Genomic DNA, 24,574 nt, shown 5'->3' with positions numbered 1-24,574 from the left:
ATAGGAACACTAGAGGTTCTTTCAGCTGGTTTAAAGAGACTATGATTGATAGTAACAACTTCACCATTATGGGAAAATTTCAAACACTTGTGGATAGGAGAAGCAATAGCTTTCATGGAAGATAGCCAAGGATAGCCAAGCTTCACACGAAATTGTTCGGAAGATGGAATAATAGCAAAGTTCACATCAAGGGATTTGTTATGGACCTCAATAGGTAATGTAATAGAACCAATTGCAGGAGAAGAAAATGCATCAAATAGTTTCACAACCACATTTGTTTCATCATAGATCACTTGATTCAATTGCAAAGTAAAAAGAAATTCTTCAGTAATGACATTAACCGTACAAGAAGGATCAATAAGCACTCCACGGCAAGGTGTGTTCTTGACTTTTGCAACTATGTATAAAGGACCATCAGGTGCCCTGATAGTTTCACTGGAATCAAATGTGATGGAAGGTTCTTTAGGGATTTTCTATTGCTCTACAAAGTTAATCACATTCGGAGTCATAGACACGAGATCATCAGGTGAGACAGAGGAATCAGTAGTATCAATCGCATTAGAGGTATGAGAAGGCAATGGATCAGTAAAAATCTGAAGATTTTGGTTAGGAGGAGCTACAGATGTATTGCCTTTATCATTCACTCCAGAAACAGAGATAGTATTATTATCAATCAAATCTTGAATTTTCCCCTTTAAAGCAAAACATTTTTCAGTATCATGCCCAGGTTGACGATGAAATTGACAAAAAGATTTGTTATCAAAATAGGGTGAATTAATCTTTGCAGGATCAATTTGCCTTATAGGAGGAAGAGTAAGCATATTTTGTTCCAATAACTTATTCATAATACTATGCAATGATTCATTCAAAGGAGTAAACTTTCTTTCTTTCTTGAAAAACTTAGAAATAGGAGACACACCTGATGTTGCATTCACATTGTTGTTGATGATGTTTTCATTGAATTTAATGGACTCTCTGTTTGGTTTAAACTTCCCAAATGGTTGTTGACTACTATCACCCTTATCACTCGGAGCCATAGGATGTGATTGTTCCATTTGACTCACAGTCAGTTGATAATTGTGAAGAGTTGCGCACAACTGTTGGAAAGAAGTAAACTCAGAAAACAGGAGTTTTTCTCTAATGTCTTTTTGTAAATTAGAAATAAAGATTCTTTGAATATCATTGTCAGGCACTGGAAAGGAAATTTGAGCATACAAATGCTTATATCTACCAATGAAATCAGTCACTTTTTCTTTAACACCTTGTTTACAATGCATTAAATCAATCAAAGTAACTTTAGGACTTATATTGTTTTGAAATTGTTGAATGAAAGCATTTGCAAGTTTTTCGAAAGAAGTAATAGAATAGGAAGGCAACGAGCAATACCATTGTAGGGCTTTGTCTCTTAATGTTCTAGTAAACAGTTTTGCAAGCAACCTTTGGTCATAAGCAAAATCAGTACATATTGTTTGAAAGGTCTTAACATGTGTTAGAGGATCACCCTTACCATTATAAAGCTCCAAATGTGGAATTTCAACATGTTTAGGGGGGATAGCTCGAACAATGTCAAGAGAAAGTGGACTCGCAACATCAAATGTGGGCACACTAAACTTAGATTGATTCATAGAGGCAATTTGTTGCTCTAAAGAAGAGACAGTTTGTGCAAGATTGTTAATGGTCGCTTCAGTCGAAGAGTTCATATTAGACGTGTTAGATTGTGATGGATGTGTTATGTTATTGAAAGAAGGTAGAGAATATGGTGGTGGGACACTATGATAGTTAGTCATAGGAGATGATTGGACAGGAGGAACACTACAAGGAGGAACGGAATGGTTAAATGAATTGCCCCCTTGCGTCATGTTCATTGGTGGAGATATAAGAGGAACACTCACTGAAGGAATGAATGAAGAAGTTGGATTGAATGAAGGAAGAGGGTTGATTGAAGAAGAGGGATTGCCCCCATGACTGGTGATCATAGGAGGAATGTCTTGTGTTGAAGTAGTCATTATGTTTGATGTAAAAGTAGGTATACTAGCAATAGAAGTCGTCAAAGGAATAGAATGATTGTCTTGAGTAGGAGGTTGTGTATAACCCAAAGTTTCAGCACAACTCTTCATAGGCATCACATTTGAATCCACAATGTGTGCAATACCACGCAAAATATCAATTCCATTCTTATCACTTTGAAGCATACGTTTTAGACCCTCAATTAAAGGAAGAGCTTGACTATCAGGGTATTCTTGAGACATCCATTGTCGAAAATCATCAAATTGGTTATCCAATTTTGAAAGTTGTTCTACAGAAACCTCATGGAGAGCTTCTTCATCATTAAGAGGATTAGAGGAATTACCCATGTCCTCATTAAAAAGACCATTCAAATTAGGTTCCATCTCCTCAGTAATTAAACCTTGGAAAGACTTAATTCTAAGGCTTTGTCTAACGGGAATAGTGTAGGTAGGGCTTATTGTTGTAAAACTCATGCACTAAAGAGAGAGAGAAGATTTTGAATTTTAGAGGTAGCAAATTTCAGTAAAACCAGCTAATCTTCTAGATTTAAGCTGTTAAATACAATCAGGACAATCTCCCGAAATTTCGGAAAAAATGTCCGGGACCGTGGCACTCGGGGTGCACACGATCCTCGCAACTTTTTTCAAAATTTGCAGGGATGAAAGTTATGATGATTTTACAGCTAACCTAAAAAAATTGAGTGATTTTACGATCTATAGATAGGCCAAATTAAAGTTGCAATCTCAAAATTGAACCCTACCAAGATTGTCGAAAAATGCAAAATTTGAATTTTGAAAAAGAGAGGGAAACTGAAATTTTGAATTTTATGATTTTAGAGGGAATACCAACAGCAATGCAAGTTTTGAAATTTGAAAGTTGACTCAATTTCACGCAAAATTCAATTTTGAAAGCGGAAATCAGAGTTGTTGTAATTAAGCATTTAATTTCAAAAGTCACAAATTGCAAAAATTTGAATAAATCACTGAAATTTCGAATGAATGATAACACACTTTTTAGATTTAGGACTGTAAGAAACACAATTTTGACACAAATTTCAATTTCAACAATTTTTGAATGATTAGAAGCCTCAATCCAAGCAATCGCTAGACCAACTTTGACTGTAATTTTGAAAGTGTTAAAATTGATAAAATCAGCCAAAATTCTGGATTTTAGCAGAAAAATACAGTAAGATCTAGCTCCCGAAATTTCGGAAAAAATGTCGGGGACGATGGCGCTCGGAGTGCACACAGTCCTCGCAACTTTTTTCCAAATTTTCAGGGATGAAAGATATTATGATTTTATTGCGGAATCCAAAGTTACAGCTGATTTGGAAATGTTTTGATCAGTGAAATTGTCGGACAAAGGTTGAATCAAGAGGGTTTCAAAAATTAGGGTTTTGACACTTAACCACTTAATTTTCAAAATTAATGCACAAATATGAATTGATAATTTGTAATAGAAGGGCAAATCTGAAACAAGCATTTAACAATTAAACATTTCACAAGTTTAATTACTTAAAAAGAAAATTTAGGGTTTTTATGCAATTAACCTCTAAAATTTTGCAAAAGATCAAACATGGAAATGTAATCAAGGAATCCAATTTTCAGATCTAACTATGAATAATCAGAAAGGATATTCACGTCGGGTTCACCAAAATGTAAAGCGGAAAAATGATCGAACCCTAGTCGTTCTCCCCTCCCCAACTCCGAGGAGAGAGAAGGGAGAGTCTCTGGGGTTGATGGTTTTCACTTGGGAGACTTTACATTCAAAAGAGGGGTTGAGACCCACAAGATCCAATCCCACACAATGCAAGATTGGATGCTAAATGAGTTTCAAGGGTTAAGACAACAGGGCTACCCTCTTTTGTCAAGAATGTTGATAGAAGAATTAAGCTAGGAATGCATAGAAAGTGAGAAAGATTCGCTTATAAACTAAGATAGGGATATAGGATGAAGCTGCGGACCTGGAATTAGCAGTAAAATGTCGAGACGGCGCTGTCCTGCAAATTTGAGCAAAAGTTGACGGGACGATGGCGCCCGGCGTGCACATGGTCCTCCGAATAATCCGCGAAACGAAGGGGGATCTGTTCGTCTCTGCACAAGGATTCCAGATCTTCAATTTCAGCCGCGTACCTGCAACCTACACACAGAAAAGCGAAGACGATTGGGGGGTTAGGGATTAGGGGTTTGCCCTTAGGTCAAACCCCGGTTTTGGAATTAACCAAGAAATGAGAAATGCTGTAAATGTAATGTAAAACAAGTACTAATACCTTGTTGTAAGGATGTTTGTATCCTTATATGCGAAGGTATAGATGTTGTTGTTTGTTGTATGTTGTATGTTGTAGCATGTAATGTGTTGTAAGTGATCTCCTCTTCAATGGTTGAATCCTTGTCTTGAATGCAACACTTAGCCTTGAATGGAGACTTAGAATGATCAATTGCTTGAAGGAATGCTTGAATGCTTGAATGCTTGAATGTTTGAATATCGTTTCCACCTTTTTCCATCCTCCCCAAATGAGAGAGGAAAAGTAGTTTATATACTTGCCAATTAGGGTTAAAAGACTAATTTTCCCGACCTTAGGCCGACCAGGAAAGATAATTTTCCAATTTGCAAACAAAAAGACCCGAAGCCCCATAGGAGACCGGGCCCAAAATAGGGCCAGGGACCAGGGCGCTGGGTGCCATGGTCCTGGGGGACCAGGGCGCTGGGCGCCTTGGTCCTGAAGGACCAGGGCGCTGGGTGCTCTGGTCCCACCTCCCGGGACAGCAGGGTGCAAGGAGGATCAGGCCAGGGTGCTGGAAAAATGCAGTTTTTGGTGTCGTGAGCAAGTTTCGGGGTCTCCATTCAGGTTCTGTGTTGCGTCGCCATCGTGAAGATCGAAATGCATTCGAAATTGCAAGTGTCGCAATTTTAGGACACTACAAGTTGTTATATCGATCATGGAACAAAGGTTTCTTTTTCCAGCATCTTAAACTTGTATTCAGAACAATAGATATATGTATATCCTGAAAGCTGCTTTGAAAAGGCTTCTTGTGTGTTACAAACGCTAATATTTCTTTTGGAAATCTTGTTGCTAAAGTTGTAACTGTGTGGATAGTTCCTATATTAACTTGTTATGTGTTTGATGGGTTTCTGTCAGTGAAGTATGTGAGATATACAACATGCTAGTATAGTGCTATGAGGTGTACTCCAGAGAAACAGAGTAACGTATGAGTGATTGTTGGGGTTAAATTTAGACTTCCAAAGAATTTAAATTTAATTTTTAATTTATTCATTGTTGATATGACTTTTAATTGTTTAATGGTTATTCAATATTTTTGGAATATTTTTATGGGGCTTATTTACATTCATTTTATTGTGAATTTAATCAGGGCAAGTTTATGGATATGAGAATTAAAATTTTATTTATTTTTTTATTCTACTTATTTTATTTGCAAAAATCCAATTGGGTTTTATATTGGAAAAGGGCTATTTTTTACACTTTGATATTTTTCCCTCATGCAATCTCAAAAACCCTTCACCATGATTTTGGGAGATAGCTTTGGAGGATTTTTGTTGGTAGTGGCTTAAAAAAATTGTGTTGGTGAATTCTTAAAGCTATCCGAGAATCGCATGGTCTTTCGACTTGTGTGGTGTGCATTTGCAGTTTGAAGTTTTCAGCAAGCTTGAGGTAGGAATTTATATTTCTCCTTTTTTTTCTCAATTAAGTTGTTTCTAGTTTGTTGCAATTGGTTTGTTGAATGAATTTTAGCATTCTTCCAATTTAAATCTTTTCATTTGGATGGTTGTATTCAATTGAAATGTTGAAAACATGATTTTGTGAAAATAAATGTTGCCCACATTTGTTTGGATGCATGAAAACAAAATTTTATTATGGATTAAGGATATTGTGCATACTAGCTTTGATGGGTATATGTTATAATTTGGATTCTTGCATTTTGAAATTTTGATCTTTTTTGGAGGTCCATCAATGGTGGATGGCCTCATGTTTGGTTTTTGGTCTAAAATTGAGAGTTGTGGAAAAGTGGATTTTGTTGATTGTGAGTTAGTATACTAATGTGGGATAATGATATTATATATGGAATATCATATATGAATTGGTATACTTATTTTATATAACAATGATTGATCTTATTATTTACATGCATTCTTTCGAACTTAAATATTTTCATATGGTAAGCATTGGTTATAGAAATGCAAAACAAACGATTTGGTCTGGTAAACGCTATCATGCACTACTAAAGACAATGTTGCGTGCCTGTTACTTAACTAGAGTTGAGAGTTGCAAAAGAAGTTCATCTTCTCTTCCCTCTTCCAATCTCTTTGCTAATACAATGAAGTAAATGGACAAGTAAAATGACTGTGTTATTTGCAGTAGTAAAGAAAAGTAATGAATGTTAACGTCGAGAGCATAACCCCCCTCAAATGTTTTGAAATTTGCACTAATAAGCCTTCACCCTCCCTTGTGACTCATGGTCTTGGTCTTGGCTGTTATATATGGTGGTGTGGTGGCAGGTGTATGCAACATTAACATTGTCTCAGCTTTAATAGTCGTAGTATGCATAAACTTACGTTGTTCAAAACATTATAAATACAAGTATATTTAAGTTGCTCTACATATACATACATACACATACATACATACATACATACATACATACATACATACATACATATATATATATAGACACACATATTTTTATATGTGTACACATGTTTACATATATACATATATATGTACACACATACATACATATATACATATATGTACACACATACATACATATATACATACACACACACACACATGTATATATGTATATACATATATGTACACGCACACACATGTATATGTATATAGATATGTGTGTGTGTGTGTGTGTAGCTTCACACACAGTCTCTAGAAAGGATATGGAGGTCATCCTTTGTGGGAAAGAAAATGAAATCTCCTGTTAACAAAAATTAAATATGATTGAAATTTTTTGTGGATGAGTGATATGGAATTTCAGTTTTTTAGGGAGGATAGTTTATCCTTTCTTTTCAAGTCCTTGGCTATGTTAATTTGACTTAATGATATAAAAGGTATTATCCTGGAACTAATGATATACAAGGCTTTATTAATGATCTATTTGACAATCACAACAGGGTTACTTCTCACAATGCTATTGTAACCTGGGTAATCTTTCATCTTGTAGTCAACACTAAAAGGAATTCTTTGTTATCTCAATATTAAAGATGCCATGGTTGTAATAGCGATAGTGGAAAGTGTTTTGCAAGCCATTTTATATGAAAATTGTTTGTTTATACATAATTGGGCTAACAAATCATGAAGTGGTATGCTGTAGGGTTGTGTTGAGATTTATTTTGCAGGTGACAGTGCTAGCAAAAATCCTGTGAATCAAGATAAATGAGGAAAGATACTAAAGAGATTGAAGGCAAAATGTCGATAGGAGCATCCCCATGATGGGATACTTACATTAAAATAGTTAGAAGAGAAGAACACTTGGACCTATATGAGTATGCTTAGTCCAGAAGGAAAGATTCAAGATGGAAATGATGTAATTATAAATGTTGTAGAGTTTTAGATTCATTATTTAACTGGACCTAATGTCCCGGGCACGGCCGAAGGTTTTCTCCACTCCACTCTTTCCTACCGACACCCACACTGAGCAGAGAATGTAATCTTGTTTATAATTTAATAAAATATTCCGGCTTCGGCCTTTTACCGATAAAAAAAAATATATTAAATAAAACATTTGAAATTGAAAACAAATAAACAAAGCTACTTATTTGGAAACTTGGTATAGATATCTTAGATAGTTCCTTAATATGTAGGAAAATCAAGAATGATCAGACATATGCCTTAGAATATGTAAACTAACCTGTGATTGTGAGTCACTGTCACAACCGCAAGATCAAACACACACCTATGGGTATGACCTATAGAAATTTTTATATGATCTCTATGAATTGTTGATTCATTTCCTTCAACTTCTTGAAAATGCATTTATCTATTCTTGCATTAAAAATAAGGGTTGTTTGGTTAGGATTTTTCTAATGGCTAGGAATATGTTTCCCTTTGGTACGACCCATAAGAATGCTTAATGAACGGATATTATAAATAATTAGTGTATGATGCTACATCTAAAGATATTAATATCATTTATTCAAAATCAATTAAAAAAAACCTTCGAATTGAACATCAAAGAAGAACAAATCAAATAATTCTTACCTCCCCTTACCAAACAAGGATATCTCCTTTGTTGAATACATTTGCTCAGTGATGTAGATTCCCTTGGATTCGCAATACCTTTGTAGCATGTACCTTGCCAAATAATGTATTGCTAAAAGGTTCACTTATGTGTGTGATCAAATGATTTCTAGATGGTTAAGAGAAGATGATTGATTTGTAATGATTTGCTGATTTGTAAATGGAATCATTTATTAAGAATTTAATCATTTAGTTTGACACTATATTATTTTTGAATGATATTGGCGATGTAATAAATTCATGTACACATATAAAATGAGTTTATAAAATGAAACTCATCCAAACTCACATTATGAAACACACTAGAAAACCTTAGCGACACCATCATATATTTTTACAACTTAATTGACTAAGCTGTGACATAAGTAACTTTTAGTTTGTGAGAATAAGAAAAAGGAATAAGGTGGTAAATGTGTTGGGTATATATTGATAAGCCATGTGTGTATAGAGGAGGATAGCAGAGGTTACCATTGTTGAAGATTTAGGCAAAAAAAAAACATAACACAAACGTTGTATGTTTTTCATGCTTTTGTTAGTTCAATAGTGAAGGTCTTGTATACGGATCTATGAGATTGATTAATGTTTACTTTGCATGTGTTGTATGTCGTTCTAAGTCAAATGGAATTTGTTCAGCTCTTTGTAGGTTGTGGTCGCAGCTAGACATTGCCCTTTCAATCGCATGATACGAGATAGATTGTGATAAGAAATGCCTAGGTCGACAACTATCCATCTTGATGGGCATTGTCTTGTATTAAAGTGGCAATCTTGAAGCCTACTTGTTTTGCTTGTTTTGCTTAGTCTTTCAATTGTAAAAAAATATTTTAGCAAATTATGATGCATAAGAATAAACATAGGACCATTCCATTAAATGATGCATTTCCCGTCCTATGGCAAGGAAAGAATAAAAAATATTTGACTAGGAGGCCTTGTTGCAGACAAATGAACATTGTGTAATAGTATAATATGAGATACATGGAATGCTATAGTATTGAACTATTGAGTGAGAATAATAATGTGAGCAGTTAAAAAACTAAAAAATAATGTCTGTAGCAGTAGGGTGTAATGCCATGGCAACGTTTACCCAGCCCCTACGATGCACACTGGCATCTTATGTATATAATACATGTTATACATACATTACATGTTACACATGCATATAACTGCATGGCAATGTCTACCACATCTTATGCATACAATACATGTTACCCATACATTTCATGTTATATATATATATATATATATATAACTGCATGCCTGTGCATCGTAGAAACTGGGTAGACATTCTCTAATGCCATTGCCGTTGTTGTTCTTACTGTAGCTTTAAGGAAGAAATCCCTTGTCCCATAAGGGCTACGTACACTCAAAAACAGAGAAAACTGTTTATTAACCAATATCTAATACGTGAACCATACGCGTCTATTTAAGCATTCATATTCATATGCAGCTATGTAACGAGGTCATACGACTGTTGGGCTTCATATTCCCAACAGAAAGAAATCCCATGTCCCTGAGGCTGGCCACTGTATCAGTTAAACAGTCCTTTATGGGCGTAAATGAGAGACCCAATTCCCTCAGCTTTTGATTGCTGAATTTGTATGCCACTTTCCTTGGATTTTCCTGGTCTGAACACCTGCAGAGAAGGGGAAGATTGTGAAAACGTGTTATAGAAAATCACAGTTAGTGGGCAAGGTAGTGGGCAATGGCAATGATAAGAATCCATACTTGGTAGGAAGTGGGTAATGTGGGAAGAGTTGTGCTAACAGATCCAGGAGCTCTCCTCTGTGCAGGCTTCTTTCTCCACACAGATATCGACCAGAGGCAGAGTGATTTTCGTAGAGCAATATATGCGCTCTGGCCACATCTCGCACATCCACGTAAACCTGAGTTGCGTTTGAATATGTCTTGGCCGAGCCTAGAAGGATTAAAACGTCAAAGCAATTAATCTAATAGAATGAACATGAGAGGGAAGTGGGAATTCAAGGGATAATTTTAATAATAGCTCACCAGTTAAATATTTCAAAACATGAGCAGTGCTGAAGTTCATAGTGGGCTGGAGCAGAGGACCCAAGACGATACTGGGATTAATCCTTATCAACTCCATACCCACCTCCTCCGCATACGTACACGCGGCTTTCTCTGCTACCGTCTTTGCATAGCAATACCAATTCTGAAACACAAGAAAAAGAAATTTAACAATCAATGTTGGATGGATGGATGGATATCCAGTTTACCAATTCTGAAACACAAGAAATTTAACAATTAATGTTGGATGGATTGATGGATATCCAGTTTACAAATCTTTCCAAATTAAATCATGTTTACCTTGGTTTCAATGCAGTAATCAAGGTTGCTCCAGCAGTCTTCATCGACTATGGCTTGCGGATTCCTGTTGGGGTCGAGATAAATGGCGCCGATACTGGACGTAAGGATTACACGCTTCACTCCCAATTCGTTGCAGGCCTTCAACACATTTAGAGTGCCCTTCACAGCCGGCTGCAGCACTTGTGCCTGTGGAAGTGGCCATTAAAACATTAAGTGCGCAGACCAGTAAAACTTCTCAGCTAAACAAGCAAGGGAAAGGGACAGGGACATACCGGATCTTCAATGATAGGGCAAGCCAAGTGAAAGACTCCTTTGCACCCTCTGATAGCTGGTATCAAACTGTCAGGGTCTAGAATATCAGCCTTCACAAGCTCAAGCCTCTCTTCCGCCCCTTCCAACTCTTTCAGATGCTTATGCTTTTTATCATCTGCATGTAATTAATCCTCATCGATACAGATACAGATACAGAATATAATAAATACAGGGGATGAGTTCCCCTCCCCTGCCTAAACCCTAAAAATTCAAATTCTCAGATATAAAAAACAAATACTGACCAGGATCGCGGACTGTTCCTTTTACAGTGTAGCCTCTGCTCAAGAGCATCTTAACAAGCCAGGAGGCAATGAACCCTCCTGCTCCTGTGACACACACACTTTCCATCTTGATCTTCTCACCCTCAATTCCAAATTCCAATTTCCGAATTCCAATTTCCAATTTCCAATTTCCAATTTCCAATTTCCTATTTCAGTCCCACATTCTTGTGCCTATTTATAAGGAGAATTAGATCATGTTTTCGCAGACTGACTGCAGTACCAGTGGTTTAGGAAGATTCACAAACTGCCTCACCGTCCCACGTAAACAACGGGCCGCCCAACTCAAACCCACGTCCTCATTTTTATAATGCCACTGTCTAGCGCTTTCTAATTTGGTGCCAACTCAACACGTGAAGCTATTTTGGACAGTCAACTCACTTGGGTTCGGAATGTTCATGCCAACTCTCCCTTTCCTACTTTCTACGCAATACCAACTAAAAATTAATTTCAAAATACTCGTATCCTGCTCTAACTATGCAACAAGGGGCCAACGTAGGCCATTGAATCACACCGGAACCAACACCATGTATTGGGAGTGAATATAACGAACATGGTGTGCATTTCTGAATTTTATCTATTTGAAACGCGTTGCAAGTGTGCAAACAAGCGTTGTGGAATTCGGCTTCCAACTTACCATTTGCATTTGTCTAGAAATCGTGTGGGCCTCAAGAGTTGTGATTTAAGGTTGCTCTTTGAATTCTTTCGACATACCTCATATTTTTGTGTTCCTTGCTTAATCTTAACTAACAAATTGTGGAACAATGAAAGACGATTGCACAATAGGAAAACATTAGTTGCACACCGACTTTATCTACATATGATAACTAAAGACTACTGTCATAGATTTTAAGTCTTTGGTCGAGTTGCACAGGAGTCCTACCAAAGTATAAAATTGACATATAGTTTACACATAAGTGAACGATTGCAATATAAGAGATTATTATACCCCAAATAAAGACTATTTCATAACAACTGAAATCTTTAGTTGTTGCCTAATAGTGTGTCTTTTATAGTGCCCACATAGACACTATTCATATAGTAAAATGGTCATCGATAAATATTTAGATATTAGAAAGCCCCTAATTGATGACTCTCAACATGAATAAGAGTTGCACATGACCACTATTGGCTATGTCAGGGTTATTTAAAATTATATCCTTTCATATACCCTGTAATATTGTTTCCCCCATGCTTCCGACTAATAAAATATATGTTCTATATTTAGAGGTTTTGCCCCTACGTACATGTCAACAGTCTTGCTAAATTTATCTCATGTATTCTGTGTTTCCTTGATATTCGGGTTTCACAATTTTGGGAGTTGGGGAAGATTTTCACCTATAGGTATTTTTTGAATATAGGGTTTATCTACTATTTTTTACATTTTTACCTCAAAACCAGTTTTTAACTTTTCATCCCCATTAATTTGCACACACCACCAAGTTATTTCTCAAAATTCATGTTGATCTTCTTGTGAGGTTCAAAGTCCCTTTGTTACCTTAGCTTAATGAAATTGAAAATGTCACATGTATATATCATCACTAATATCCTCAATTTTTTTAGTGTCAACTCACTCATAAAATCATAAACATCACTGTCGCTTGTGGTTTCAAAATACGAGGTGGTTACATTTAGGAAGAAATTAGGTTTTCCAAAGTTACAAAGGTCAACTCCCTAATCCATGTGATAATCACAAGACATCAATATTGGTAGTTGTTCCTAGCTTGTTCCTAATTTATGCCCGGTTGTGCTCAGTTGGGGGACTGCAAAAATGGATCTAACAAATGCTAATGATCTATGGTTATTAATGATTAGTATTGTAGTGAACATGTAAATTATATCCCTTTATGATTTCACACTTAATTTTGACCCACTTTGGCAGTTGTTCCTAGCCTGTACCTAATTTATGCACTTGTGATTGCACTAAGTTTGGACCCTCTTTGGAGGTTGTGCCTAGCTTGTACCTAATTTATGCATGATTGTGCTCATTTTTAGGACTATTTTTTTTTAAATTGCCACAATACCCTCTTCACGACCCTTTTCATCCCTCAAACTGCTAGGAGTAGGGTGTTGGGTGACCCTATCCAAGTAATTTGGCCCCAAATTTTGAAAGATGAATGTCAACTTTGCAAATAGAGTTAATTTTTTGTTGATGTTGATCTTCCCTAAAAGTTAAATTCAAAAAGGTGTAAGTTGCATATAAATTATAAATCTCCCTATCTCATTTCAAATACCACCTTTAAGATCGTCTATCAATTATCGCATCCTATGAGCACATGTAGCTCAATTGAGCACAATTTTGCAATCAAGGAGCAAAGCATTCAAGCAAGTAGATCTTTGATACAAAAATCATGATCAATCACAATATGTTTATCTGTGATGAAATCATGCATTAACATGTTGTAAGCAACATCAAGCCTTGTGTGAGACTTCATGCCAAGGGTTTCATACCTTAGATAACATTTTTCATTTCAAAATCTTCATTATTGTTTAGAGATGTCATGGTGAGCTCTTGTGGAGGCGAGAATTCCAACACCAGGTTTGAATTCGGTAAGCTCCCATATAACACAACCCTCCCTACTTATTTTTCATGAATGTGTGTAGGTTCAGAGTCACAAACAAAAGTATGACAAGATTGCATCTAGCAAACTTTCATAGGTTGCAACACATTTTTCATAGGTAAGAGAACTTGGACTAGGGCACCCAACACACATGGTTGACTATTTTTGGGAGGCAAACTTGCATAGCCGCGTGACTACAATTCTCTTCCCTTTCGTTAGTCATATGCACCTCGGACTAAAGTGCCCAAAAAACCATGGATCAGAGAGTTTTTAGTGGCGAATCTTCGCCAATTGGTGAATTCTGCACGAATAGTGAGGGGAAAAATCATGGTCAAATCGCCTGGAATTTTGGGGTTAACCTTGCACTGTAGAATGTGGCTTCACCATTGACCACACACCGTTGATGTGCATGCCCATAATATTCGCCTGGAATTACTCGGACGTGGGTATTAGATCACCTCCATTATTCGCCAGCAATAGTAAAACGACCACGTACCCAGGACCTAATTCGCCAATGGTAAATTAAATGTTCATTGCACGCGTCGGCCAAATTCACCAATATCAATTAAAAGATTATAAGCATTCGAGGACCCATTTCGCCCTGCTTAAATTAAATGTTCATTGCACGCCCGTGCAATTTGCCAAAAATGCAATGAAATTAAATGTTTATTGGCAATTGCGACGCCTAGGCCCCGCGCAATTCGCCAAAAATGCAATCATGGATTGCTATAAATACACTCTTTCTTACAATTTGTTCATGTCTGATTAGTAAATTGGGAGCTCTCGGGTCTCAATTCGCATTTCTCAAATTGAGTTGGGAAGTTGAAGTTCATTCACATTGTAGGGTGGAGGGCCAGAGTTACAATCCTGCAACATAGGCCCAGGCATTCCTGATTCCTAATTCAAAGAATTGAGAAGGCATAAAGGTGAGTAATCATTTCTTCATACTTGATAGTATTAGTTTTAACTTTTAATTCGTAGTGAGAGGTCAAGACTCAAGATGTCATAGTCAGACATGGGTGAGACTCCTCAGGGTGGTGAAGGGATTGGGATGTCAGACAAGGGTAAGAATCCTTAGGGTGGTGAAACTGAAGGGATTGAGAGACCATCAAAATGCCCAAAACTTAAACTTAAAGATACTACCATAAAGTCTTTCTTTGGAATTGGCAAAGTTTCTCGTCCATCAACTTTTGCAGTTGCAGAAGCCATTCACAGTAGCTCACCACCACCACAAGGTGGGATTGTCATTGAGTTAAATGCATCAAATGAGGATGACAATACCGACACGACAAAAGATGTTGTAAGGGATACATACAATGAGATAATTCACTCAGATGCAAATGCTAGTACTGAAGATGATGTTGGTAGGAAGAAAAGAAAAAGGAAAGTAAAATTGGGGCGAGAGTGGGAGATGACAAGGAGTTTTAAGATTGATTGGGTAGCAAAGTACCCATTCATTGAACCGGTCCCAAACAATGATGAACAACCAACAGAATGCAGGTGTAAGATTTGTAGCTGGAAAACTAAAAGAGAGAAGAAGATGCAGCTAAAGCTTGACACCATAGAAAAGCATATTGGTAAGGTTTATGAAAAACAGATCATAGACGGAAAGGAAACACTAGTAAGATGGAAATCAAAGGAAGAATGTAGTCATGTTAAGTATGTCGTGGAATATCAAGAGCATAACCACAAAATGACACTGATTGGTAATAGTGGATTTAGAAATACAATCAAGGTTGGGCTTGAACATGCAGCGAAAGATGCAAACCTTGCAAAGACTGTTCAGATGAGTGTTGTTTTTCATATTATGTCGAGAGGGCGTCTTATGAAATATTTCCCAGAATTTAGTAATTTATTATCTTTTTTGAATGTTCCTCACTATCCTATGTCACATTGGTCAATAAACGTTGGATGGGAAATGGCAAACTGTCTCACTAAGGTGGAAAAGCAAAATTTACAAGAGAGTGTAAAAGAGCAAATTTCATTTCATTATCCATAGATGAAGTTACTGTGGTAGATAACACTGCTTGGGTTTGTATGCATGTGTATATCGTAAAAGAACACGTCCGCCGAGCTCATCTACTCTATGTTCATAAAATGAGGGGCAATTCAACAGCAGAAAATTTATATTTGGGAGTTAAGAAAGCTTTGAATGAAATTGCTGGTATGGATGACTTGACAATTGCCAAGAAGTTGGTGTGTGTTGGAGCTGATGGAGCTGCAGTAATGCAAGGTCAAAGGATCGGTCTTTGCGCAAAATTACAAACTAGTATTGCACCATACATGCTTGGCATTCACTGCATGGCCCATCGAATGAATTTATCATATAGAATTGTAAGCAATTTCCCTACAGTATCAAAAGTTAAATATCTGGTCCACGAGCTCCACTCATACTTCTGCCAAAGTCCTAAACGTTTTGCAGAATTTCAGATTTTTATTGAGGGAGTAACAGGAGGAAACAAGCTTGTCAAGGATGTTGAGACCAGATGGATCTCCTTGCATGGACCAGCGGAACGAGTTCTAACAGAATATCAATCCTTGATCAGACTAATGTATGAGCAATGCCTCACAGTAGACAAATCTCCTGATCTCTTACATAAGTTAAGTGATATAGAGACTCTGTTAACTTTAGCTAGTCTTCTCCCCATGCTAGATTCAATGGAAAAACTTATTAAGAAATCCCAAGACAGAACTATGTATATCAATGAGTATAGCACTCTACGTAAAATGACATGCTTGAGCCTGGATGGTCTATATTCAGATCTAACAGGGCGAAGCCCAAATTTTTTTAGGTGGCAAATAATTACAGATTTGAATCATGCTGAATTTTTTTTACATTTCAATACAAAAAATGAGTTATGTGTCTTTGTAAAAGGATTTCAAATACCAATGCACCAATCTAAGACGGGCAAGCGAGGCAAAGCACTACCAGTTAAAAAGGAAGATTTTGACAAGATTGTTAAATTTGTTAGTGATAATTTGAAGTCTATTGCATATGAACTTTCAACTAAGATTCATGAAAGATTCCCTCAAGAAGAAATAATTGAAGCCATGGGTTATGTGTATCCTCAATTTTGGCATTCAATTGGAGATAATCCAAATGATGCAAAGATGTATCATAAAAAACTAGAGGAATTGATATTGACATTTTCAAAAGATGCATATTGCAATGGACAACCAATAGAAGGAATTTTAAATTCAAATCATCTTAGAAAACAATGTAAACAGTTTGCATTGGTTATGAAACAACAATTGGCTAACTTGGAGAATCCATTTGAACCTGGATCAATCACAAGGCTTTGGAAAAGAATAGATCAAAGTGAAGCATTGCGTATTGCAATACCAGAATATTTGAAACTTGTTGATTTATGTCAAACAATGATATTGGGGTCGGTTGAAGATGAGAGAGTTTTTAGTGCATTAGGGCTTTTGAAATCAAAGATCAGAAACAAATTAGACAATAATTTGGAAACTTGCTTGAGGTTGTTTGTAACCCAGTATAATGTTAGAGATTTTCCATATGATAGGGCACTAGCAATCTGGAATTCCATGTGTGAAAGACGAGGGGTGTGCAACACTTTAAAAGCTGGTGGTGCTATTGCTAGTGCTAGTGCTGAGACAAATGAATATGATGGATTGCAGACTCAGAGTCAGCATGAAGATGAAGACATTTTTGAATACCCAACTCAGAATGAAGATGAACCTGTTAGTACTAGTCAGTTTCCGGATCTTGAGTCCATTTGGGATATAGAAGCCTTGGAGTCACTGAAGTGAATCAGCAGTCAGTTTATAGGTATTTATAATTATACTACAATTCTTGAGTCATATTACAATTTCAATTTGCAAAATTGCAATACTATAGTTGTCATTGATGATTTTTGATATTGTATTCCTTGAATTTATCAATCAGAACTGATACTTATTTCATATTTTTAATTGTGAATTTGAATTATTAGTAAATTGGTATTTGGATCCACATTATGTTGAACATGAAATGCAACAATTTGTGTCACAAGATCCATAAAATTATTCATATTCCATAATTGTTACTGCTAGAACCTTTCTAGTGTTCTATATTAAACGCTTAACATGATGTTTAAGGTGATTAGGGTTTTGTGTTTGTTTTTTGTCTTAGTTGGCTAGTAAACTGAAGTTGTCGTGCATTGAAAATATGAGTTGTCCTCTCTTTATTTGTCCATGTCAATGTCAAGTGTGGTCAAACGGTTGGTCAGACATGTTTAATGTTTCATCTCTAACTCGCAGATAAATTTCATGTTTAACAATTTAAGTGGCGACTTAGTGAGTGTTGGTTTGGGTTTAAATTACGAGGTCTCTAGTTTTTTGAGTGTTAGCATTTTATGTTAGCGAGCTGGAGATTGTTAATGAAATTGCTTTGGTCGCAAGGTCTAGAATTGGTTTGATGCCATGCATTATAGCCGCGAGAGTTAGCGAGTAAGTACTAAGTCATTAATGGTCTGTGTGCCACTGCTCACACCTGTTTATGATAGTAAATTAACATAAAACATCGATTTTTGTTGGTACTCGCTAGGTCACTGCAGTCAAGAGATAAAAAGTTTTGAGATTTTATGGTTATCGCTAGCTCGCAGGTCCTTTATCATCAAGTCAGTTTAAGTCGCGATCTTGCGAGTACTGGGAGATTTTAGTTGTCGCTACCTCACAAGATGTTTTGCACTTGACCATTTTGTGTTGCGAGGTTGCGACTGGGTGTGATTTTATGTTGTCGCAAGGTCGCAAGGTGTTCATGGTTAAGTCATTTTAATTTGCGATCATGTGATGTGGGTATCGCAACTTAGTTGGTTTCATCACTTGCTCACATGTTTTGAAGTTGTTTAGCATTTTAAGTTGTGATCTGGTGACAGGTTAGTTTTGCTTCGATTTTGTGGTCATCGCATGCTCGCGGGTTTGTAAGTCTTAAGTGAAAAAGTGTTGCGAGCATGCGACGACGGTTAAGTGTCCTGTTGTCGTGGGATCACAAGGGTTTAAGTCAAGTTAAGTTTCTAGTTGTGAGCTTGCGATGAAATAAGTTGTTTTGTTAGATTTGCAGTGGTTGCCAGCTTGCAGGTAAAGAAAGAATATTACAAATGTTGTTGTGAGGTTGCGACTGAAGGGATTGATGAAGATCAACGGTTGTTGCTCACTCGCGAGATTCTTTGAGGATTCGTAAAAGGGGTTGTGAGCTTGAGATTAAGAGGATTTGGTAGCATTGTCCCTAACACGTGGACTTGTTTCCCGGGTTCTGTAAAAGTTTTGAATGGCAATCGCCAATCAAATAGAAAGGCATGAATTCAAATTTTGCTCGAGTACTTCAGCTTTGAAGTTTCAAATTTGAATTAATGCCACAATAGCTAGTTCTTGCAAGTGTGGCAATTAATGAGACTTGAGACTTGAGAGAAGTGACAGCACCTGAATACCATAAATTGTATGATCGAGCCAAGATTTTGTATAATTGCATTAATGCATTCTATCTTCGAGGTAATCCAGTAAATTGAGCTCTGCAACAACGTTGGAGAATTTGAAGTGTTGGGTGTGGGAAAATTTTAGAAAATTGGCTAAGGTTTTCTCCTCCAGCTAAAATGAGTTAGGTGACGAGTGGAATTGGAGCTTCCAAGCCCAAGCCCAAGCCCAAGCCCAAGCCCACGACAAGTGGAGCAGGAGGACCTGGAGGTTCCAAGGCCAGTGCCACTGAGGAAAAGATGGTTAAGAAATACAAAGAAGAATTTGTAGATTTGATGTCAGGGACTTCCATTGCTTTGAATACAAATGATTTGGCATGGAGAGATTTATGGAGCCAATGCAGAAACCCTACCACGCTTAATATGACTGGTTCTGCTCTGTTTCATTATTTCTAGAATAATAGGGTTAAGGGTGTCCCGATGTCAAACCCTTGGGATTTAAATATGGCAAAGTTAATTGTGCCAGATGTGTATGTTGATGTGGATTTGATCAAAGAGTTGGCCAAACACTATTGCCCAGTATCTAAGGTAATCAGAAGAAAGAACCAGTTTGCCCTAGTTTCAATTAACAGAGCTAGCTTTGTTGAAGCTTTCCAGATTACTGGTGTTGCATGTACAAATATAGATTTGGAGGAGATTGCAGAGGATTATGACAAATAAAAAGGTGTTATCAAGAAGCATGCAATTGCTAGATACATGCCTAGGGTGAATAGGAAGCCGGTTATAATTCCAGAGAGTATCGAACCACCATTTGACATCACACCTTTCCACCATAATATGCATTGTATAATCTATGGATTATGCAGAGTGTTGGATTTTGATGGAGATTCAATAGTGTCAGCTGAATTACTGACGATGGCTATGGACATTCAACACCCAGATGTTAACAAAGACTAGGATTATGTGGGCCATGTGGTTCAACACATTCATAATGCTCTATTTGAAATTCAGAGTGGTGCACCCAGCCCTACATTCAAGCATTATTCATTGTTGATGCTTTTAATCTTGTTGTATAATGTTGAGTTCATGGATAAAGAATTGGAGCTTTTCAAAGAAGAATTGGGTGTCTTAATGCCAATACAAAGATGGACCCAGGTTTAGGATAGTAGTTCTCCCCATTCTTCTTTCCTTTTCTTTGAAAATTTGATTGTTTCACCAATTATGGAAATGCTAGGAATAAATAGGGAACGATTGTCAATTAATGTTAGGAGAGTTTTGAGACCTTACCAGTATGTTCCAAACTGGTCTATTTCACATAACTGGGGGGACTTTTATTTTTTTGATAACTTTATTGTGATCAAAGTCTATGGGTGTCCTCAGCCTTCCCATATTTTACCAAAATTTGTTCCGATTAGGATTGCTTTTATGGAGTTTATCTGGCAATTGACCCTAGTTGAAAAAGAATACCTTGAAAAACACAGGAAGGGTTCTCTTCTTCCTAGGCTTTGGGTTGCGTCTGATTTTATTGTCGGTAGGAGTTTCGTTGATGAAGTAAACAATTTCCTTAAACAGTATAGGTTGGTTAATGTTGTGTCTAGATTTTGTGATCCTGAACAATTTATTAAAGTTGCATTGCCAAAAATGACACCTTGGGCCACAATAAAGGACCATGAACCATTGGATGATGAAGATGTGGTTAGAAATTTGCTGAGAAAAGATGAAGTACAAGAAAGGAGAAGAAAATGGAAACATTTGATGAGAGTTGAAGTAGAATTGAAGGCTGCTGACCCTAGTTTCTCAGGTTTTTGCCCTAATAGCCCGTACCTGGAGAGGATTAACAAAATACTGAGTTTATATGAAACTCTGATGGAACAAATGCCTCAAATTCTAGAAGTGGCTGCTCAGCAGCAAGACCCCCAAGATGGACATTCTTCACATGGAAAGAGGCCACTTAGTGTGTATGTTGAAGATGTAGAGAGTGGGGATGAAGTTTAATCTACTTGAGTGCCAGCTGCAATAAAACAAAAAACCAATGAGGTCGGTACAATTGTGAGGAGAGACCCTGCTAGAGAAATTGTTACAGAACAAGGACAATACTTTCATCAAATAAGGACACATCTTAGAGAAGCAGGGCAGAATGAAGAACATGGAGAAACAAACGAAGCCCTTGCTCAAGGCTTTGATGAGCATGTGATGTTGTCAGATGAGTTCATGAAAGATGATGACTTTATTAAGTCGGATGAATTTAAAAATTTTTTGACAAGGTTGAAACAAAAACAATTAAGACAAAATCTGATCATAGAGGAAACAAATGAAGAAAATAAATAGGAGATCATCAATGCACTACAGGAATATCATCCTACCAGGGAGAAAATATCTGTGGAACAAGCAAGACAATTGATTAAGAGTACTGGTATGATCATGATGCTTGACTGGGATATCCAATCTACTTTTATTATTGATTAGATTAGGAAGCAAGAGGACCCAGTGTTTAAAACTGAATTTGAAATTGGAGATGTAATAAGAGGATCAGGATTTAATCCTAAGTCAAAGACACTTGTTGCTTGGTCTTTGGCCCCTTCCACTCAAAAGACCCACCTTCTAAATATCCAAGTAGAAAAGAAAGCTGACAAAATGATCTGGAACTTGCATAACACAACTGACACAGAGATTGCCTCATTTTTTAATCAAGTTTCTTTCATGAATTTATCAAAAACAGAGGATTTGTCAAGAAGATACACAGAAACATATACCCAATTGATTGCATTGTCTAAAAAATATGAAGAGACACTGATGAAGAAGGGCACTCTGGAGGAAGAGTTAGTGGAGTTGAAAGAAAAAATTGCAAATGAGCCCCCTCCAATACAGATTACAGAACAAGTACAAGAAATACCAGCTGATGTGACAACAAAAATGGAGGAATACACAGGGAAAATTGAAAAGCTTGAAAAGGAACAAAATGTGAAGGCTATCTATGTTGCGTCAGGAATTTTGAAACATAGGATTAATGTATTGAAAGGAAAATTGATGGTAGTGCATGATTTGCACATTTCTTTGAAAGAGGCAAGTAAAACATCATCTGAGGTTGTCACTTTTCTTGGACCTTTGTTCAATGTTTGGTCAGGAAGAAGCAGATTAATGGATAAGCTAGATACTGCAATGATGTATAGTGACGAGTTCCATCCCAAGATCAGTGACATTAAAAACATGGTGGAGGTAATGAATGCAACTTATGCATTTTTCACAGGGAAGGATGTGCTTATAAATGAAAAATTGCAGACATTTGGGGAAGGTTATAGTAAATTGGTGCCTTCAATTCATGGTAGTAATGGAGATTTGAAATCAGTTTCTGATTGGACCAGCGAATTTGATTTGATTCTGGAGCAAGAAGAAATAATCAAGCATGTAAATGAATAGGTTGATGCTAATTTCCTTAATGGTATGCTTGATTCATTGTTCAAGGTTGAGGTTGACCATACAAAGTTTATTGTTGAGTCCAAGGTAGTTACAGATGCCAGATGGACAGATTCAATTGCAAAGTTGGAAGAGGTAAAGGCATTCAGTTGGCCAACATACAAAGAGGTGGACAGGTGGCAAGTCATGCTAAAGCCAAAGAAGAAATCTCAGGTTTAGGTTGCTACCCAAGATTCCTCACAGTAATCCTAAGCTTGTTGAATCCTCATCTTATAAAAGGATTCCAAGATTAATTTGAGAGGGATGGCCACTTTTTCTTTTTGATCGATAGAGAGGGATGGCCAGTTGGCCACTTTAATTGATGTTGAACTTGAAAACTCTTATATAGTTATAATAGCTCAATTGTTTAAGAATTTGATAAGTGCATAGTTGAATCGCATTGTGAATTTACTTTTTGATATCATTATGAATATAATATCAATATCATTTGCAGTTTGAGATCTTCACATAATTGTCTTTGTGTTGAATTTATGTTTTCACTGTGAATTGAATGGTAAAGGGTTTTTCAATTTACATATGAATTTGGGTTGTGTATGTAATGGCATTATTCATAATTTCATTCCTATTTATCTGCAAATGAATCTTATTGAAAGTTATTATCAAGTTGTCTTTGAATTGTAAGTGACTTTATGCCCTAGGATAAGGCACTGGTCTGTTGTCTTGATGTTTTACAAATTATGTTGTATTCCTATCTATTATGGTATTTAATACTTTCATTCTTAATACTCTTATGATTTTATATGCTATGGATGTTTATGTAATATATATGGAGGTGTTCTATGACTATGTCTATAATCCGCCCACCAATTACAATGAGGTGAATCCTTAATATGATTCTAGACTAACATAAATTTTGCATTCCTGGGCATAATAGGATTAGGATTAGGAAGCATTAAATGAAAAATTGCATACACCATAACAATGCAACAAATGAAAAAAGTTAAATCTCATGATTCTGATCATTTGAAAGAGATAGAATTATACACAAAATAAATTTATATATAACTCCTTCAAGAACCTGCACAAAGCTTGACACTAAATGCTTTTCATTTGCTCTGTAAATGACTATATAGTATACAACTTTCTCCCTTCACCTAGAGTCTAGAATCACTACTGGAACCAAAAAAGGAACCCCAATGACTATACAACTTGCAAAACTGCTTGAGCCATGCCATTATCACCCTGATGCCTTTGGATGGAATGTGAGATGTTATGTTCTATCTAATAGATCATTTCCAAATAGAGGAGGAAGCCTTCATGCCCAGGAACAGAGACAATGGAAAGAGGAGCACGAGCCTTCATGCCCACGATCAGGGAAAGTGGAAATAGGAGCTTTAGGGTAAATGTAATATGTTGGGGAGGGGTTGCAGCTTCCATGTCATCACAAAGATGACCGCTACCACTCCCCACCCAAACAAATCCTTATTTCATTCCTTTACGGGCTCCTTCTTCAAACCCCTTGCCATCCTATGGCAGAGTAGAAGCAGAGGATGGTCCATGCTTGGCCTTTCTTTACAAGAAAAATCTTTCACACCCCCTCTGGAAATCCTTCTCACTTTCACAACCCCTCTGACAATAAACAAACTCACACAGAAGAAAACAAAAAAACACCCATCCAGTATCACAAAGCACACAACAACTCCATGCACGATCCTGCTCAAACATCATCTTCCTTTCTGAGGAAAAAACCACTCTTAGAAAATGAAAAAGGTTTCTTTTCTGAGTTTCTCTTCTACCAATTAAGTCACCACTCCATTGTATCTATAACATTTTCACACTTCATTTGGTGATGCTCATTCACGTGAAAAATCATCATTTTGGTGTTTTTCAACATGATTGTAGACTCTAGAAGTCATGCCTATCAAATCCACTGCATCCTACTAAGGCTCATCTATTGTGAATGATTTTGTTCTGATTTTATTCCTCCTTGATTGG

The 24,574-nt window shown here is 36.7% G+C and overlaps 1 protein-coding gene across 1 annotated transcript; it reads right to left on the bottom strand.

Moving 5' to 3' along the window:
- Positions 1 to 9,242: 9,242 nt before the first annotated feature.
- LOC131033907 (cinnamoyl-CoA reductase 1) lies at positions 9,243 to 11,444 on the bottom strand. The gene is made up of 6 exons (XM_057965213.2): positions 11,155 to 11,444; positions 10,873 to 11,027; positions 10,601 to 10,786; positions 10,283 to 10,445; positions 10,001 to 10,190; positions 9,243 to 9,908 (listed from the first exon to the last, which is right to left on the bottom strand). Exons 1-6 carry the CDS (start codon positions 11,258 to 11,260, stop codon positions 9,713 to 9,715), a joined length of 996 nt encoding a protein of 331 aa, XP_057821196.1. The 5' UTR covers positions 11,261 to 11,444; the 3' UTR covers positions 9,243 to 9,712.
- Between the last annotated feature and the right edge of the window lie 13,130 nt (positions 11,445 to 24,574).

This window comes from Cryptomeria japonica, chromosome 3 (assembly GCF_030272615.1).
Source record: "Cryptomeria japonica chromosome 3, Sugi_1.0, whole genome shotgun sequence".
Classification (NCBI taxonomy): Eukaryota; Viridiplantae; Streptophyta; class Pinopsida; order Cupressales; family Cupressaceae; genus Cryptomeria; species Cryptomeria japonica.
This window is presented reverse-complemented; position numbering and strand designations above follow the sequence as displayed.

Coding starts and splice junctions, on each gene's coding strand:
- LOC131033907 (XM_057965213.2), bottom strand. CDS start 11,260: ATGGAAAGTGTGTGTGTCACAGGAGCAGGAGGGTTCATTGCCTCCTGG. Junction 11,028..11,154: donor AGGAACAGTCCGCGATCCTG/GTCAGTATTTGT, acceptor AATTACATGCAG/ATGATAAAAAGCATAAGCAT. Junction 10,446..10,600: donor ATTACTGCATTGAAACCAAG/GTAAACATGATT, acceptor CTTGTGTTTCAG/AATTGGTATTGCTATGCAAA.